The 19,520-nt window shown below is 37.7% G+C and overlaps 1 protein-coding gene across 1 annotated transcript; it reads left to right on the top strand.

Annotated features, from left to right (window-relative positions):
• The first annotated feature begins 1,148 nt into the window (after positions 1-1,148).
• LOC137243441 (uncharacterized) lies at positions 1,149-18,537 on the top strand. Its single transcript, XM_067771220.1, has 10 exons — positions 1,149-1,273; positions 1,342-1,468; positions 7,825-7,968; positions 8,040-8,209; positions 10,013-10,219; positions 10,296-10,677; positions 14,767-14,977; positions 15,048-15,485; positions 17,953-18,335; positions 18,403-18,537. Exons 1-10 carry the CDS (start codon positions 1,256-1,258, stop codon positions 18,486-18,488), a joined length of 2,166 nt encoding a protein of 721 aa, XP_067627321.1. The 5' UTR covers positions 1,149-1,255; the 3' UTR covers positions 18,489-18,537.
• Positions 18,538-19,520: the final 983 nt, after the last annotated feature.

Raw genomic sequence — 19,520 nt, 5'->3', positions numbered from 1 at the left:
AAGTATTCTGACGTCACTTCTACCGGGAAATGAATTTTTGTAATGAAATTTCACTAACAAAATTTGAACTGCAAAGTATTTTGACGTCTCTTCTAATGGGACTAGAGTTTTTATACTAAAATTTCACTAGCAAAATTTGAACTTATGTGCTCCAAAGTTTTTTGACGTCACTTCTACCGGGAAATGAATTTTTTACAGAAGTTTCACAAACAAAATTTGAACTTATGTGCTCCAAAGTATTTTGATGTCACTTCTACCGGACTGTATATAATATTTGTTCAAAGAGCCAAATCGGACAGACAAGTACGAGTTTTTTGAATATCTCAATTTTTGCGACACCTAGCGTGAATTTTTTTACTAAAGCGGTTACTATTTCTGTATGTCAAATATGATTTCCAAATATGAGCCAAATCGGACCACAAATACGATTTTTGTGAATATCTCGATCCTTGCGCCTCCTAGCGGCGATTTTTTTTCATAGGTCGCTTTCTATTCTTTTGTGTATTATGTGTTCCAAATATGAGAGAAATCGGACAACAAATATGATTTTTGTGAATATCTCGAACCTTGCGCCACCTAGCGGCGATTTTTTTTATTATTGCATTGTCATCGGGTTCTGAACTATATTCCAAGTTTCAAGCTTGTAGCTTATCGGGAAGTTACTTAAATTTTAATTACAAAATTCGCGCTGGCCGTGCAGCCTGTCAAGTCAACCTAAATAAAACCGTTTAAAAAACCAATGTTATCGCACAAACAATTGTGCCCCAAAGGCGGCCTTAAACTGTGACTGAAAACTGCTCAGTAGTTAAACTGGAGTTTAAATTTGACTAGAGTTTAAGCGATCTTAGTTTAAGCTTAGCATAACCAACTACTGAAAAACCGAGCCTAAAACTACTCATTTGTAAGTACGTATTTGAAGCCAGTGGAAATGTAGTAAAATAACATTAATCTCCAAGAATTCAAATGCTTGAGCTCCAAAAACAATCTCGATATCTGAAACCCTTCACTTTCTCTAACTCGTTCAAGCATAAAAACACTTTTGAAAATCTTTGCAGTCAATTTCATTCAAACGAAAAATTGTCCACAAATAATTTACGACAAATAAATTTTCGTGCAACTCTTTTTTGTTGTATTTACATTTTATGTTTGAAAATTTGAACAATTTAAACTTAAAATTAAGCATTAGACTTCCGAACTTAATTAAGAACTAAATATTGTAATTTTCAAAACCAAAAAAAGTGTAAAAAAATTCAAAATGGAAAACGATGAAAGGGTAAAAAAAATTTGAAATTTTTCCAAAAATTTATATTTAATTCCACTATTTTTTTAATAAATATTTAGGAAGACTTAAATCTAAATGAAATATGGCGTGCTTGTCGCAAAATTCAGGCAACAATTTTCCGTTATGGTTTCAATCTTCGCGCGGATTTTGTGCAACACGATCCTAAGTGTACCGGTTTGATATCAGGTAATGTTTGTCAAAATATTAGAGCAAATGTTTCTCTTTATAGCTCAGTAAATTTCATACTAGTAATCTCGGGTATTCTATACGACAGCATGACACTCTAACATCGAGAGAGTTATCAAAAGTCGCGGATCCCGATTTCGAAATCGGAAATTGAAAATATTGCTTGAACGTACAAATATTAAGAATGCCGTTATGTTGTATAGAACTACAAAGAGTGTTTTAGGGAGTGTTTTAGTGTTGGTTTACACTACAAATGCATGCGTATCCGGTATCTTAGCCCGTGTTTCCATTTACAGATAATCAAGTTCAAAGGACATGAAAATCAGTTTTACCCAAAAACTTCGTTTTCTAAAACTTTACACCAGTTTTTGCTTATTATATTCTCTTCACATCTTGTCTGAAATGTTTTTTCATGAGTTCAACTATTTCTGCATTACAGTCCCCGAACCGCGACCTCAAATTAGATCTTCGATTATGCCAGAACCGTTATTTATGAAGCCAATTCGATCTTATTTTCAATTTGTACTAACATAAGAGTCTCAACTAAGAAAATTTGAAAAAAGCGCTTTACCGCAGAAACTGTTGACCCTATGCAAGAATTTTTCAGCCAGTACTTGTTGAGAATGTAATGGTCTACAACTTTGTCATCATCATCATTAATTGGCGCCTAACTACCGTAACAAGTCACACCAGCTATCCTTGTTTCACGACATCTGACGCCAATTGGAAGCACCATTATACGTCAAGTCTTCACATACATGCCTCCCAATTCAGTGGAGGTGCCCCTTCCTCTGCTTCCAAACTGCGGTGGCGATTATTCTAGGCCGGTGTGGCTTCGCTCATATGCATCACATAAGCTAGCCTGTAAATCCTTGGTGCGTCTATTCGTCGCAATATCCTTATATATACCTAAAGTTCTCCAACCCCCTCCTTATAACCACTTTGATACTCGTCGTCGGCATCACGGATAGGACCATAAATCCCTGCGTGGCGAACTCACACTTCCAGAGCGGCTCCGAAGGGACATCCAATAGAACGCACTCCACGAAAAAAACTGATTTTGTAAATGTTTTAAAACAGTGCACCTTTGGGACTTCTTAAATATTTTGCTTCAGATAGTCCCTCAAGGACTTCGTATTGACAGTCCTTGCCACATCCAACAAAATGAACTCCTAAAATCATCCAAAACTAACTAATAACGGAATGTTTTGTGACTGACTTATTTTGATTTTCCGACAGCGTGGATAAATGATGTATATTGGAACGATTTTCCGTCATCCCTTGTCAAATTTGGTTTCGAGACAAACTGGTTTCGGCATTGTACCATCATCAGTGTCGATTTTCGTTCTGATCTGTTGTTGTCGTTTGTCTTGTATTTATAGTTCGTAGGTACATGAGCAGGTATTGGCCAAATTTATGTGTATATTTATGTGTATGTGCTGTGTGTTCGCTCAGAACCAAGGGTTGTTTTTGCTGATCGATTTATGTGACTGACTGAGGCAGGTAAAAGTAAGTAATTCTAGTCGTTTGACCTTCTTTGTGGGTTTGTTGCTATGGTGCATTTATTGTTTTGTGTTTGTCTGTTGTAGCTGTGTGATTTCTTCGTTACTTGTAAACAAGTTTTAAAGGCTGAAATATTGTGTCAGAATTTGTGCTTATCTGTTCGTTTATTATTCTACCGTCCAATGTTTTCTGTTTGTAGATTTCCATGTTTTCGAGTACGTTGAGACGTCGGCCTTTTCCTTATATATCAAGGACACTAACTGTTTTATTGATGTTTGCTGGGGAACATTCATTTTCGACCATGTGATTCGCTAAGTTAAACTCTGGTATACTGTTTGGATGCAGTGTTTTTCCCGTAAGGATCTCCCTGCGTGGTGAACTCACTCTCCTAGAACGGCTCCGAAAAGGCATCCAACGGAGCGCACTCCACGGAAAAAAATGGTTTTAAAAATGTTGTAAAACAGTGCACCTTTAGGACTTCTTAAAATGGACTCCTAAAATCATCCAAAACTAACCAATAACGGAATGTTTTGTGACTGTTTTTTTTGTTAATTTACATTAAATATATCTGTGGTCACAAGTCATAACCGCCTAAGTCTGTTTTTCAATTGTTTTAGGATACCAATTTAAAATTTCAAATCATTACTGCAAATCAGAGTATGATATTTATTGCTAATCGTTTAATAAATACACAAGGTGCATCGGTATTCTTTTTAACTTTGCAAGCAAACTGTTATGTTTTTGCTTAATTTGAAAGATATAAGGGAAAAAATCAGTTAGGCTGTTATGACTTATTGAATGAAAAAATTTAAAATGTCTTAGTTTGAGTTGGGCTGTTATTCCGAATAAAAAAATGTTTAGAAGTGCGTAAAGTTGAAATCTTATGTGTAGTTATGCTATTATTCCTTACTTTTAATTTATTAATTTTATTCACTTAAGTCAGTTTTATATAGTAAATCTTGAAATGCGATATGACTCACAGTAAGTTTATTTATTATTTCCAAAAATACTGGAATACAGACATATAAGGGCATATTTATAGTAATTTTAAGTTAGTTGGAGCACTTTTGACAGATAGCACATATAAAATTGTGTCAAAAAGCTTTAACTAACCTAAAATCATATTCTTTTTCAACTATAACTATGCCCCATTGTTTCTAGAACTACAGTTAAAAATTTTTATCAATATTAACGATCCATTTTATTCAATTCAGTTAAAAATTCACATGTACATATTTTTATTATAAATACATAAAAATATTATTTCAAAAATCTTCGTCGCTGTCACACTCCGTCAAATCGGGATGGGCATTAAGCTGCTCCATATTTGTGGGAATGCTGTCATAAAATGAGTGAAATTCTAGTTTTATAAACTACTTCAAGTTCATAAGATCTTTCTTTTTTTCTTTAGAAATGCATGGTAAGTTCTTTATATTTTGTATTTCTCCAAATCCTTTTATAGAACACCCTCTTAAGATTTTAAATGGTTCTTCATTATCTAATAAAGTTTTGTATTGGATTTTGTTGGACATCTTGGTATAACGAAGCCATCGAATATCGTGCCATACAAATTTTTGGTCATCCTCATTGAAACGTTTCCAAGAAAGTTTTGATTTGGATAAGTCCGAAAAGTTATAAAAATCATTTGGCTGCATTTCAATAGTTTGCAATTTGGGTCCAATAGTATTTACGAATTGGTACCAATCTCTTGGGGTCTCAATTTCGACATTTGTTTTTTTTTTTTCTTTCGCTCAATAAGGGCGTGATCACTATCGCACTCCATATGTGTATGGCCGGGTTCCAGGAATTTGTGGTCAATGTGATCCAATGTAGACGCATTGGAAATAAATGAAATGAGCATGGCAGAAACAAACGAATTTGTATTTTGCCATGCGCACGAATCGCTATAAAATGTAACTGTTTTCGTTTCTGCTGGCAATATTTTTAACAATTTAAAAAGACACGAGGAAATTTCATTTCCACCACGTCTAGCCATAGCTTCGTGCCACATGAAGCATTTTGCTGCATTAGTTGCAAGATCGTGAACCGTTAAATTAAACGTCCATAGTTGTCTTTTGTAGAAACTTATAGAATTTCGAAGAAAAGGTGTTGGTAATCGAATGCAAAACTTTTAATAGTGTTCGATTCCACCGAGCGCTTTTTATCTGGTCGTTTAGATTCATAAGCCAATTCAGCTTTAGCTATATGAATTCCTTTTTGCTCAATCAATGAAGCTTTTTCATCCTCGGTTAGAGCGATTTTTATCTTGCAACGTAGGTGTCGCAGGTGCTACAAGTGTCTACCTTAGGTTCTTTAAACTTAAGACCAACAGTTTTGAAAATTTCAGAGTATTTAGATAGGCTTACTGGATTGCTTACTTTTTCCTTGTAAAGGCGGTGCATAGACAATACTTGAGACTAGCAGGTAAATATTTTTGAGAAGTATCGCGCCGGTTTTAATGACTTTCGTATGCGGGAAAACTTAAAATGTGTTCTTTAATTTCATTTTCCATCGAAGCATCAATCTTAGATGTAGAAGTATGCTTGCCTCATGATCACTGAATTGCATAGACGGACAACTAATTTTTTTTTTAACGACCGATTTAATAAAGCTATCACTTTCATCGAAACATTGCCTAAACTGTTTTTTGCATACTTTGATTGTATTACTATTAATCTGGAATGAATATTGCGTTGAATTTTCTCGATTTCGTTTGCGTTCTGCTGTTTTGCATAGGGTATCACATTTTTTATCTCCAACAGCTACTAATGAACCAATGTATCAAATTCTTTGGTCATAACTTCCCAGAGACCAGTAATGTTTAAATAGAGATTCTATTTGTTCAGTTGTAAATTTCTCTTTGCATTTGTTTCTACATAAATCAAACGTTGGATTGCAGACCCTGGTTTTAACTATCCTACCTGAACGCGTTGTGTATGATTTTCCCCTATTTCTAAGGTCACAGCGAAGCCTTTTCTTTGACTTTGATTTTGGTTTCGCAAGGCCGTTTAAATTATCAGGCTGGTGAGAAGTTTCTTCGTCATTTGATGAGCAATCCATACTAGTAGCAGATCGTGATAAATTAAAGTCCGGATCCCTTATGGAGTTGTCTGAGTCAAATTCTGCACTTTGAGGAAGGACGTCTTCATGTTCCTCATGACTAATTTCTTTTGGATTATGCAAACCTAGTTAAAATAAAAGTTACCCTCGTAAATTTTAGTAATAAATATTTTAAACTCTGGCATAATCTGCATAAAATGCTTACTTTCAATAACCGCTAAATTAAGCTCGATTCCGTGGATTGATGGCATTGTTTCATTTTGTACACATGGCACAAAATTGGAGTAATAATTTTGGAATCACCCATCGCAAGGCCTTTCAGGAATAAAGTTTTCTGGTTCGTTAGCATCTCGGTATTTTTGAATGTTGGAGCTGGCATTTTCGACATGAGATGTTCCAATTGTACCAATAGTGAAAATAGTAAAATTGAAAACAATTGTTTAGTTTTTTGTTTGGGTTATAGATAAATACAACATTGCAATTTAAATACGAAAATGTTTAAAATTCCGAGGGTGCTTAAACGTTTTAATTTAAAATATTAAAAACGACACTAGAAATAAGGTTGGTTGTGCCATAATAAAAATGTTTGGCCTTGGGGTTATGTCACTCTTTCAATTTTCAAATTACATGCAAATAATTTTGATTTGCAAAATAACAAGGACAACCTTATTTCATTTAATTAATTTTATTAACTTACCTTCGTTGTTTCGACGCTCTGCCAATGACCTAGCCATTCAACCATTTTTGCTGCTCTGTCGGACATTTTTTTATCACTTTTCACAAGAAATATCCCTTAAATAATTGCTATATAAGCTGCACAACTCTCTGACACAACTTAACTCAACTTAATGATTTGTTTAAAAAAATATATTATTGAATACAAAAACCTATGTCTACTTAGGTACAGGTTTTTTTGAAATAAAATTTGAAATAAGAACGTATGTATATTTTCAAATTTTCCTATGGAAAAATAATTTAACTTATTTTATGCTAGCCAATGGCGGTTATTGTAATTCGGAATAACAGCCTAACTCAAGATACAAAAAAAATATATTTGGCGCTACGTTTTGTAATAACGACTTAAATTTATATATGTCGTAATGGAAAAAATAAGTTACAATCTTAAGTTGAAATAGGCTGTTGTGCCACACAAAGGAACTAAATTATGAAAATGCTTAACTTGAGCTAGGATACTTTGACGGAGAGTTTATGAGTTAGGCTTTTATGCCAAAACAACCAAGGGAAAAAATAATTTCAGCTGTTAGGTTTTTTTTTAATAACTTTTTTCTAAAAAAAGATACAGACATAAAAAGTGGATGACCCATAGAATTGATTACGCTGAACATGCTGGCACTAATAACTAAATTTTGTCCTAACTGGAGTTAGGCGATTATGGTTTGTGACCACACATATATTAGACAGAAAATAATAAACATCGTTTAGAATTATCGCTAGTTATGTATGTATTACCAGCGTTCTGTTAGCTCCGGAACGTCCTTTTGGCATAACGAGGAATGGACCTTCAAGCCACTATTGACTTAAGCGGTCGATCTCCATTAATATCATCTGGATTCTTGCTCTCACGATAAATCATCCCCTACCATATATGATCAATCGAAGTAACATATGTACATCATTGGAAAGCCTCCATCCGTTCCCTTAAAATATCATAGTTGTCCATCTAAACAAAATTTTCGTTGAGCTTGTTGTGACCCGCTAAATCCAATGAACCCATTTTTAAGTATAAATCATATGACTAGTTTATTACATTTTTACTATTTTTTCATCCTTAGACTCGCTTTTCATCAGCGTTTTAGGCAAATATAAGAATATTGTTGGTCTATCGGACTTTGAACTTTGTGAAGTAACCGACTATTTCCGTTTGCGTGATGGCCGTGTTGCCTACCAACAATTTTGTAAAGTTGTCTGCCAGGAACGTGAGTTATTCATATTTTTATTAAGCTTGAAACATTTCTGAAATATTTCCAAAACTTTATTTTCTCTACAGCTACATCAACCAACAAAAAAGACTTGGTCACCGGTTTGGAATGGAATGATCCTATGCATATTAATGTTATAGCGCGACCTGAAGATCGGCGTCGTTTATGTTTGTTACTCATAAAAATTTCTCAGTGCATCAATTTGCCATTGCTTCCATACTTTCAAGACTATGAAATAGTAAGTTCAATAATTTGTGTATCGCTACATCTCCATTCAGACGTTAGACACTGAGTGACCTGAAATAAATCCCATCAGATCAATACATTAACCAGGTGCTACGACTAATAAATAGGGAAAATATCGCCAGGCCAAGGCTTCAGTTATTAGGGCGACAGATCTCGAGGCTGCAATTAAGCTAGGTCCTAGAAAACTTATAGTATTTGCCAAGAGGACGGAGTTATTCTATAACATAGGTCCTGGTACCTTATTGGGGTTCTTCGGTTTGGTCGTGAAACGAATGCTAGTAACATTATGGACACATTCAGTCTATGTGAAGTCTTTATTGACCGGCCGGTTCAACCTAACCTAACCTATCCTATTAAAGTGTCCACTATTTTTAATTTTTTTTTACATATTGTTGGGACTAACATATTTTAAACCGTCTCCGAATCTGCTAAGACAAATTAATTGTTCTGAAAATCACAGCAATCCCTTAAGTAGTGATCACTAGAAAGGGATCTCCTTAATATGATGCGGAGCGAATGAAATACTCCGTATCCATCCCCCAATTCAACGGGAGGTACAATGGGGTGGGTTAAGTCACGTAGCACAGTTTGAAGTGGTGGAAAAAGCTTAAGTACCCACGATACCAAACGTCAAGGTATAATCTCATGTTTGGTAAAGGCGAAGGATGAGCTGCACCTGAATAAACAGACACGCAATTTTAAGGTAACTCGAGTATATCGACTCACGCATTGCGCTAAATGTATGGACTCCACGCGCACACAATTTTTGGACGCCTATGTATGGTGTCAAACTTCAGAACTGGATACTTAGCGTTGATGGCCAAAGGAAGGATAAAAGAGGAAGTCCTAGTGCTATCATAGTGCTACATCGTACACTACGCGGAAGGCCACCAGAAGAGTTTAGGAGGCTAGTAGATTAGGAGAGGCGCAAAATACGGTTTCCCATAGGCGCGAATGCGAAATCGAACTACAATTTGTGGTGAAGTGGTGATATAGACGCGTAGTCTACTGCACTACATTGAATTCTGAAGAGGCTCCTTGAGAGGTCATCCTTCTCATAGCATGCACTTAAGCATTCCCTCAAATGTGGTTGAAATGGAAAGGAAATTTAGAAACCCTAGGACAATGGACTGGAGCAAATTACGGAAATATGAAACTTGAAGCTAAGAGTGAGCTAAGTCTTCTTAGATAGAAAGCAAATAAAGGAGATATTGCGAAAGGCTGCAAATGCTCGTCGTTTAGAGATCTATTGAGGATCTATACTTGTGAAACTAGGCCTCGTCAATTTCATCAGTTGTAGGAAATGCCCGCAATATGTTTTCTTCTCCTGCACACGCGACGTCAAGGCTCAGGCTACCTTGGGCGGCAGAGGTCTCAAGGCAGGAATTATGTTATGTCCTATAAAACTTCTAGCATTCCCCAAGATAACAAAATTATTTTATAGAAAAGATCCTGGTTCTGGATTACGTTTTTCCGTTTGGGGCACATATTCAGTATATGTAAGGTCTTTATTGCCAGCCTAACCTAGGCAAAGGTTATTAGGTACGATACTGAAGTGTGGCAGAAGGACGTAGCCCAATCTTTTTTCTCTAGTATACTCCACTCTCCTATACTCCATTCGCCCCGTCTGTTATTTCTGAAACCTCTCTTGCATCATATTCACATATTCGATTGACAATATCGTAAATCCAAACGTAATTAAATTTTCTATGCTTCTTGGATGCCGAGGCGAGCTCATACAATCAAAAAAAATGCTTCATCAAATTAAGCAAAATTATATCAAACTAAATTTAAGGTATCTCAAAATGTTGGTGTCGTAACAATTGCTCATTTCTCTCGGGTACTACACTTCATGAAGATCCCTATATCAGATGATGATTTCCTGCTGCTGCTCAAACGTTATATGAAGGATTCATTTACTGTTAATTATGTAGCCTTTGTAAAGCACATACAAAATATATTGGATTATTTGAAAGAAAATAATTTATTAGGTGACGACATGGTGAGTCCGAGACAAAAGTGAGGACTAATCCCATATTCTTAAACATTTGTGCTATTTATCTGCCGAACCATTACAGTTAATCATCAAAGACTTTCCAGGCCGGTTGGTAGACCTCGAGTTTTCTGAGCTGCCAACAGTGAGCGGTACACGAATGGCAGTTAAAGCATTTCCCGATCTATGTAATCATCCGAAAGAGAATAAGGATGTATGCGATCTTATATTTTGTATACAAAATTATATTTTTAAACGCCGCGTACGGGTTAAAGAGTTTCTGGAATGTTTCGATCACTTAAATACTGGTACAATAACAAAGAATCAATTCGAACGTGCCTTAGATAATATGGGTGTACATAAGCATCTAACACAACGTGAGATGAATTTACTAATTAGCCGCTACATCGATCCAATCGATTCGAATCGCGTTATCTGGCGCCCATTTCAGGATGAAATCGATCGAGGTAAGTACTCTGCAAGAAAAATTATTGGTAAATGATCTATCACAGTTTTAGTTCTTTGATATGGAAAAGACTGGAAAATTTAACTGGTAGCTGTCATTGAGGGTGACGAATAGCCACCATATAGCGACTATGATGGCCGACCACCTGTGATTAGTGAAAAGAACTCATCTTTTAACAACAACTCATCTTTGAACACTCCCTTAACCTTGTACATGGTTTAGTTCAGGATAATGTTGCGATCGTTTTGGAGAGTTTTAAGAATTTGTAGCGCAACCTTTCAGTACGTTGCCAGCGCAATTTATAACTTCTCCAGCCATTTAGTCAACGTCCGCTACCTGTGGCGAATCTTCTTTTTTTAGCAGATGAGGCTCTGACGACCTTCAATTTCTCACGGAAAGAAGGGATTGGATGAACTAAAGGGTACAACGTGGTTTTACCAAATCGTTCCCGAAATGGTAGGGTAGTATCTTAATCTGAAAAGGACCATCGTCATCGATAAAACTCCAAAAGCTTCGGTGTGTCTCCTAATCGGTAAAGAGAAAGAAGAAACAGAATGTTTCCGAACTATTTTCGGTGCTATATCGTTTATTCGGAATGATTTCCGGATTGTTTCAGCCCCTTTTTGAGATCATTTGAAAACTTTATAGTTTTTTTGGTTGGTATGTTTAGCTTTCGAATATATATCTGGACGGTCGAACCCCATCTGGCCAGCTCATCAACTCTAAAGTTTTCTTCAATATCCCTCTCATCGAGATATTCCCGGCATTCAGGTAATGACTTGGTGTTACTCACATAAAAGGCTTTTAGAGTAGCTTGGTTGTCTCCAGTTCGTATTTCTAATATTTGCTTTAGAGGAGCCTAATCACCTTTGTTTTAAGCTTTACTCTGTGAGAGTCGCGTGACCTTTGTCTTCGCTAATAACCTTGCTCTCGGTGTATAATTTTCTTCTTACCTTGACGAAGCCTAACCACTTAGTTTCCCGCGTTGCTGTCGTCCACCTCTAACCCATGTAAGCTGGGAGGCTTATTCTCTCTTCAAGTGACGTCAGGTTGAAAGCTTACGTATCTAGTTTGTATATCATGAGTTTAGCTCTTCAAAGCCATATAGATTTACAAGGCCATGGCCTTAAGACTACCAGCGTTGTATGAACGTTGCCAACCTATAAATTCTTTGCCGAGAGAACAGGGTTGAGTTTGCGGAACGGACCCAATCACCCTTATCGCGAGTTTTATTTTCACCCGAAAATATTCACAGTTTTCGTTCACCCTCACACTTATCGCGAAGTTCACGCGGAAAAGTGTTCGCCTTCACTTCTTTTGTTCGGGTGAACTTTTTCCGCCTATCGGCAATTTCGGGCGAACAAAAGTTCACTTCGAAACAGCTGATTCTCTATTGTGAATTAGCAGTGAACAAATAATTTACTTACAATTGTATAAATTTTGTAACAAATTATATATTTCCTTAAAATACAACAAAAAAAAAGAAATACAAAATTTATAAAATAATGTTGAGTATTGCAATTAGGTTGGTATTGATTGAGCGCGAGGAGAATATAAATGTGAAAGCAATTCGGAACAATAAAGGGGCAGTTCTAACCCTTTGGAGCTAATTGATTCACTGTAAACTAAAAATTACTATTGTCAGCACTTTTGAATAACAAGTTAATTTTTATTCAATTAGCGTTCGCCAATATTACAGGCTAAACAAGCCGGCATTCTAATATTGGCTAGATATTCTTACCAACTCCTTGCCACCATTGACACAAAAATTTGGGGTTCCACCAATTGTAAAGTTGAGTACATGTATTCGCTTTTTCGCATAGGGAAAATGCGTTGGAAAGGACTATAAGTGAGTCTTAGCCAATCTTGTTTCAGTGTGGTGTTCAACATTTTGGAACCGTCGCTTTGTCCACAATGGATAACTTGGCCGACTGATACGTTGTCATAAAAAATAGAATTTACATACTTAGGAATACAGGAATTTCACTTTTTTCCACTCAGCTTCCGATTGTGCATTAGTTATTGATGTATTTCTAATAATAAAAGTACATATAATCATAAGAGTATCAAATTTCAAAACAAAAAATTACTTAGCATCAAGGCGAATCTATACCAGGTGGTGGCAAAGCGAATTCAATCAATTCGCCGTGCAGATGAATGTCAAGTCAAAAGAAAATTTTCATAGATTTCGATTAACTGACATTTTGTTGTACAAGGCTTTGTATGGAAAGTTATCAAGAAGAAGCAATCAGCTGATGGCATAACACCACCTGTAATGAATTCGCCTTGACTTAGCATTTTCTTTTCCTCTCGTTCGCCTGTAAAATATAAGTGAACAAATTTGGGCTTCCCCGCTGTTCATTTCGCCGGAACAAAGAGTTGCCGATAAGGTGAAATCTTTTTCGAACACGAAAAATTTTTTCGCCATCCTCTCCGATAGGGTGAACAAAAACTGTGAATATTTTCGGGTGAAAACAAAACTCGCGATAAGGGTGCCTATCGCAGAGGGTGGCGAAACAATTTTTCGTGTTCGAAAAAGATTCCACCTTATCGGCAACTCTTTATTCGGGCGAAATGAACAGCGGGGAAACCCAAATTTGTTCACTTATAATTTACAGGCGAACGAGAGAAAAACAAAATGTAAATAATTTTTTGTTTTGAAATTTGATACTCTTATAATTATATGTACTTTTATTATTAGAAATAAATCAATAAATAATGCATAATCGGAAGCTGAGTGGAAAAAAGTGAAATTCCTATATTGCTAAGTATGTAAATTCTACTTTTTATAACAACGTATCAGTCGGCCAAGTTATCCATTGTGGACAAAGCAAAGGTTCCAAAATGTTGAGCATGTTACTGAAACAAGATTGGCTAAGACTCACTTCATAGTCCTTTCCAACGCATTTTCCCTATGCGAAAAAACGAAAATATGTACTGAACTTTACAATTGGTGTAACTCCAAATTTTTGCTTCAATGGAGGCAAGGAGTTGGTAAGAATATCTAGCAAATATTGGAATGCCGGCTTGTTTAGCCTGTAATATTGGCGAAAGCAAATTAAAAAACAATTAACTTGTTATTCAAAAGTGCTGAAAAAAGTAATTTTTAGCTTACAGTGAATCATTCAGCTCCAAAGGGTTAGAACTGTCCCTTAATTGCCTCCGAATCGCTTTCACATTTATATTCTCCCCGCCCTCAATCAATACCAACCTAATTTCAATACTAAACATTATTTTATAAATTTTTTATTTCTATTTTTGTTGTATTTTAAGGAAATATATGCTTGGTTACAAAATTTACACAATTGTAAGTAAATTATTTGTTCACTGCCAATTCACAATAGAGCATCAGCTGTTTCGAAGTGAACTTTTGTTCGCCCGAAATTGCCGATAGGCGGAAAAATTTCACCCGAACAAAAGAAGTGAAGGCGAACACTTTTCCGCGTGAACTTCGCGATAAGGGTGAATATTTCTGCTGGCTCCGTTGGGGTTACTGAAACCCATATGGGTCGCGCTCCCACGCTTCTCAACAACTTCTACCACTGTCATTTACAGCTCATTACATCCGTGTGCACAGGCGATCAACTTAACCATCCCACATATTCATGATGGTTCAGGGTTCATCACTGGATCTGGGTGCAAGCTAAGAGAACGCGACCTTAATTATCTGCACCTTGACCTTATCTTCTGCAAATACCTTGTCTGTTCTTATCGATGAGGTGGCATTATGGTCTTCTCGGGTTGTTTCTTTGGAAGTCCTATAGTGGGGCCCCTCCCATACTCTTGGAGCCCCTAATTTATCAGATGCTGAACACTGAGTGAAAAGTGTATTGGTGGACGTCTTGGTATACGAATTGGTCACATTACTGGCTACGTCTGTAGAGATACTGGCCTTGGAACTATGCGCTCAGCTACAAATCCAACATAAGAAAGCCCTTTAAATGTGTGCTTTAAAAACAGCTCGAGCTCGCAAAGTCCGATTACGTCAAATACAAATAAAGCAAATATGAAAATAAACGTTTTATTTTAGGGTTTGCACTTTTTCAAATCATGCCAGCCCTTAACCCTTCCTCATCTCTTTTTGCAATAGTTTTTACCGTTAAACACTTGGAGAAGACACCACTTCTGGAAGTACAATCGCCACCCGACTACATTAAGTTTATGCCTCGTGACGGCGCATTGGACTGGGATCAAGCTGAAGAGGGCATGCGTAATTATTGTGAGGAGGCTTTACAGCGCATACAAATTCGCATACGAAATCGTCGACTTCATTTACATCCATTCTTCCGCAACTATGACAAGTGAGTTTTCGTCGCTGAAGCTTATCTCAACTTTGTTAACCCCACATGCAAACACTAATTTTCTGCTTAGATTGAATTGTGGTCATGTCAACTGCAATCAGGCCAATCAAGTATTCCTCACTAACGGTATTTTGTTGTCCAACAATGAGCTGAACGCGCTGCTGGCTCGGTATGGCAATGAGCTAGGCTTCAATTATACAAAATTCCTTGAACACGCCGATCCTGCGGAATATGCTCTACCAAAATTGAAACCACATCCGGAAGCTCTTAAAGCTGATTGTCCGGCAATTAGCAAAGATAGTGGTAACAATTATAGCGAGGAATACATCATTAAATTACTATCGAACATAAAGCGACAAGCTATAACCCGTAGCATTAATATTATTGATTTCCTGCAAGATTATGATCGACATCGTGAGGGTGATATTTTGGAAATTGATTTCAAGCGCGGTTTGAGTAATGCCCGCATCAATCTAACACCAGAAGAGGCAACAGCTATATGCAATATGTAAGTAGATTTGTCAGGGTTGAGAATTCGAGAACACATATTTAGGCAAAAAACACATATACTACTTTGCATTTGTCATGGCACGATTGACCAAACATAATCACCACTACATGTAGCTTCATAGGCAGGTCAGGATTAAAAAAAAATTGCGACTGGGAGACGGCCCCCCCAGCGGGTGAGGGGGTCAGAATTTATCCGCGGTAGGTATGCCTGTCGTAAGAGGCGACTAAAATACCAGATTCGAGGGCCTTCAGGCAGCCAGCACAATATATAGCTTCTCCAAACCCAATTGTCAACATCACCTATCCGCGGCGAATCCTGTTTCACTAACAGACGAGGCTCTGGCGACCCCAAGCTCCTCATGGAACCTGGGGGTGGGGAGGGAGGGATGGCCTGAAGGTTTAATGTGGCCATATAAATCGTTCCCGAGATGGTCGGGCTAGCACCTTAATGGTGCTGTGTTACCTGAGCGTACCGGATCTTTATCCGGCAAAGGACTATCAAAAAAAAGCCTTCGGGGGAGTAACCTTATTGCTACAACAACAATAACAACACTGGGAGACGGCGTACTTGCTTTGAGATGTGATGCATCCAATACAATATGGGAGGCGATATATCCTCTTAATAGATCCCCCCCCCCCTTCCATCGAGCGTTTATTAAATTCTTGAAACTGAATGTCTGGATTCACTTTACTAACTAAACAGAATTTTAGTGCTGAATACATGCGATTTTAGCCAGGTCTCGGTAAAATCGATGGTATTGTAAGTAAGGTCGAGACTTATTAGAAGTAGATCAACAAATTGAGTCTTCAAACCCCTTACGTTTTGGTAATAGACAGTGAAGCAGGTTTTGTTCTTCAGTTTTTGAAGCGGTGTCAGGTTGAGGGATTTGTGCTACATTTTGGATCCGTTCTCAATGTCTATATTCAAACTCGTGAGCCATTATCCTACCTGGCCAGAAGGGTTTGTCTATAAGTTGTTCGAAAAACTTACTAGACGTTTCAGTTTTAAAAGACGAGATGCTGCCTTCTTCAAAAAACTTGAACTTCCTAAAATTTAACATGTTATACATATATATATAACACGTTGTGAAGGAAATAATATTACCAATCGTAGTCTCAATCGATAAGCGTCGACTTGTTCGGCGGTACCACGGTGAGATCTCTAGGAGGTGATCCCCCAACAATTTCCGGTGCTTATTGTTGGGAATTATTCAAGGTATTCGACAGAGTTGCCGATGTTGACGCGGTCTCGGTATTACTCGAAGTCAATATAGAAGACCTTGAGGTTGTCATGGATGTAACTTGCGCAGAACGTGAAGTTTGAGAACCATAGTAAAAGGATTACGAATAGTTTCGGCATAAGTGGATTTAGTCCCAGCCCTCGCCAACGTTACCTTTCATTTGCTAGTTATGATCAATAGACTTTCAACATTTCATTTAGCGAACCCGCAACTGCTCAAACATCCACGAAGAACGTGAATACTCCTTATTTAGCACTTATGAGATAAGAGACTGAGTGCTACAGGCAGAAGCAAAGGCTTCCTCCTAATAGGATATTTCTCATTCACGCTCTACAGCTTAAGACGCTGACCTATGTAAACCATTTTCACCATTAATTGACGCTTAACCGCCTAAGCAATTTTATCCGTTTCGTAACAATGCTATCCTTGTTACGCGATAACTGACGCCAATCATGAGGACCAAGGGAGATGAAGTCTTCATCCTGCCTCTCCCAAGTCAGTGGAGGGCTCCCCCCTCCTCTGCTCCCAAACTGTGGTAGCGATTGAAATAGTTTCTTTGACGGAGCGTCTTCGCGTATTCGTATAACATGAACTAGTCAGCAAAGCTTTTAGGCTTTTATTCATTGCACTTTCTTCATATGTGCGTAAAGCTCATACAGCTCATCATTATACCAATTTTGGTGCTCGTCGCCGGCATCACGGACATAGTCATACATCTTCCGGAAAACTGTTATCTCCAACACTCCAAGAACCATCTCATCTTCTCTCGACACCATCCATGATTCCAAACCATACATCAGGTCGGATATGATGAACAACTTGTAGAGCGTTACTTTCGGTCGTTGAGAGAGGACAGTGACGTGGTAGTCCAGGGCCCATTATTTTTTGGATGACAACAAATACTTCGTCGTGTCCTTATTTACCGCAAGACCCACTTTTTTGCCTCTCTATCTAATCCAGAGAGAGCAGAACTCATGTCGCGTTTGTTAAGGACAATGATATCAATATCAGCAGCAGGAAGAATTTTCTTCTCCAGCATTAGGTCTGAAGTCGCCTCTTATTTCGAATGGCTCGGAGAAGTCCTTCAAAATCCTTACGGATCTGGTGGTGTTGTTCAACGTCATTTGGCAGACCCTTGTTAACTTTGCAGGGAACTTAAATTCAGACCAATGTAGATGCCACTCGTGAATCGTGAAAAAATATTATAACGTTTTTAATTTCCAGCTTCCGATCTCCAAAACGTGCTTGTTGCATGCTTTATCGTGATTTCTGTCATGCATTGGATGAAGTTTTTATTGAAATTGAAACTTCTATGGGCGATAAACAGGTTACAGCCGTGCCTCTAATACATTTAGCCAACCTAGATTGTTTCGAGTGTTTCCTTAATTTTGAAGAGCGAACACTTTGCTCACAAGCTCTTATGAAGTTGGCTCGCAAACCAGACGAAATTTCTAATTTGAAACAAGTCTTCCAGGACTTTGATCGTGAGAATTGTGGCACAATAAGACGAAATCAGCTACTGCGTGCGTTGACTGTACGTGAAATGCATAATATGGTTAGTAGCCGCGAGTTGGATGCGGTATGCAAGTGTTTCGGCGCACAACGCGGTAAGTAGTGTCTGACAATAAGCTAGGATGCTGGTAAATGATTATATCTTCATTCGAACACATGTAGGTCTGCAATTGGAATTTAACTATCGCGATTTCCTAAATACTTTGGATATTCTCTTCCGGACGGGACAAGTGAAGCGCAACTACTAGACGATTATACCATCATGGAGAAATATATCAAACTCACTCGATATGTTTTATGAATCTCAGTTTGTTGTAAAATTTGTTTGCATCTACTCTTGACCTTTTCTACTCGTATGTGTGTATGTATCAAAAAGACTTATTTGTAAAAAGATTGTTTTCAATAAAAATTGTGAATACATGTAAATTAAGTGGCACTCAAGTTCTCAGTTCAATGGATCAGCTCGTTTAGGAAACAATTTCTGTGAGAGAGCGCCTAGGCGAATTCATTAAAAATTCGCTTTGAAAGGCGCTCTCCAGTCGCTTTCTGATAGATGACTTCTTTCTATTGTTTGTTGAGATAGATCGTTTTCGAACTAGCCGATAAAAGGTGACCTGTGGCCGACCCTACACAAATTGTCGATTTGCTGTGACATGTGTATTGCAATACATACATATAAACCTGCTTATTATTTTGCCAACGAAAAGGTATAAGTATTTTTCCCAACTAATTTTGGTAGTTGTTGTTGTTATAGCAATAAGGTTACTCCCCGGAGGCTTTGGGGAGTGTTCTCGATGTGATGGTCCTTTGCCGGATACAGATCCGGTACGCTCAGGTAAGACAGCACCATTATGGTACTAGCCCGACCATCTCGCGAACGATTGATATGGCCACATTAAACCTTCAGGCCATCCCTCTCTCCACTCGCCTGTTAGTTAAACGTGATTCGCCGCTCGAAGGTGAGGTTGACAATTGGGTTGGAAAAGCTATATATTGCGCTACACAACCACTTGAACCCCTAATTTGGGTAGTATTTTATCGATGCTATACAATAATAACAAGATGGATAACTGTTGAGGATTGCATTGGGATCATTGGTCTATTGTGCTCTCATAACCACAGCATCGCATCCATGCCGACGTTCCTAGTCACTTCAGCTTAGCACGCTGACTTCTAGCATATACTTGAAATTGTTGTACTAGTAGCAGTGCTTCAGTGGCTCTGGGTCCGAACACCGGCTCCAATCCCTTCTGGCATTGCATGCTCTAGTCTAGCTGCAT

The sequence above is a fragment of the Eurosta solidaginis genome, chromosome 1 (genome assembly GCF_040869045.1).
Source record: "Eurosta solidaginis isolate ZX-2024a chromosome 1, ASM4086904v1, whole genome shotgun sequence".
NCBI classification, from domain to species: domain Eukaryota; kingdom Metazoa; phylum Arthropoda; class Insecta; order Diptera; family Tephritidae; genus Eurosta; species Eurosta solidaginis.
The sequence above is the reverse complement of the archived record's forward strand: the minus strand, read 5'-3'. Positions and strand labels throughout refer to the sequence as shown.

What these genes read in the sequence shown, in the direction of transcription:
- LOC137243441 (XM_067771220.1), top strand. An exon ending in GCAACAGCTATATGCAATAT is followed by an intron (nt 15,486 to 17,952) that starts GTAAGTAGATTT and finishes TTTAATTTCCAG; the next exon opens with CTTCCGATCTCCAAAACGTG. An exon ending in GTGTTTCGGCGCACAACGCG is followed by an intron (nt 18,336 to 18,402) that starts GTAAGTAGTGTC and finishes GAACACATGTAG; the next exon opens with GTCTGCAATTGGAATTTAAC.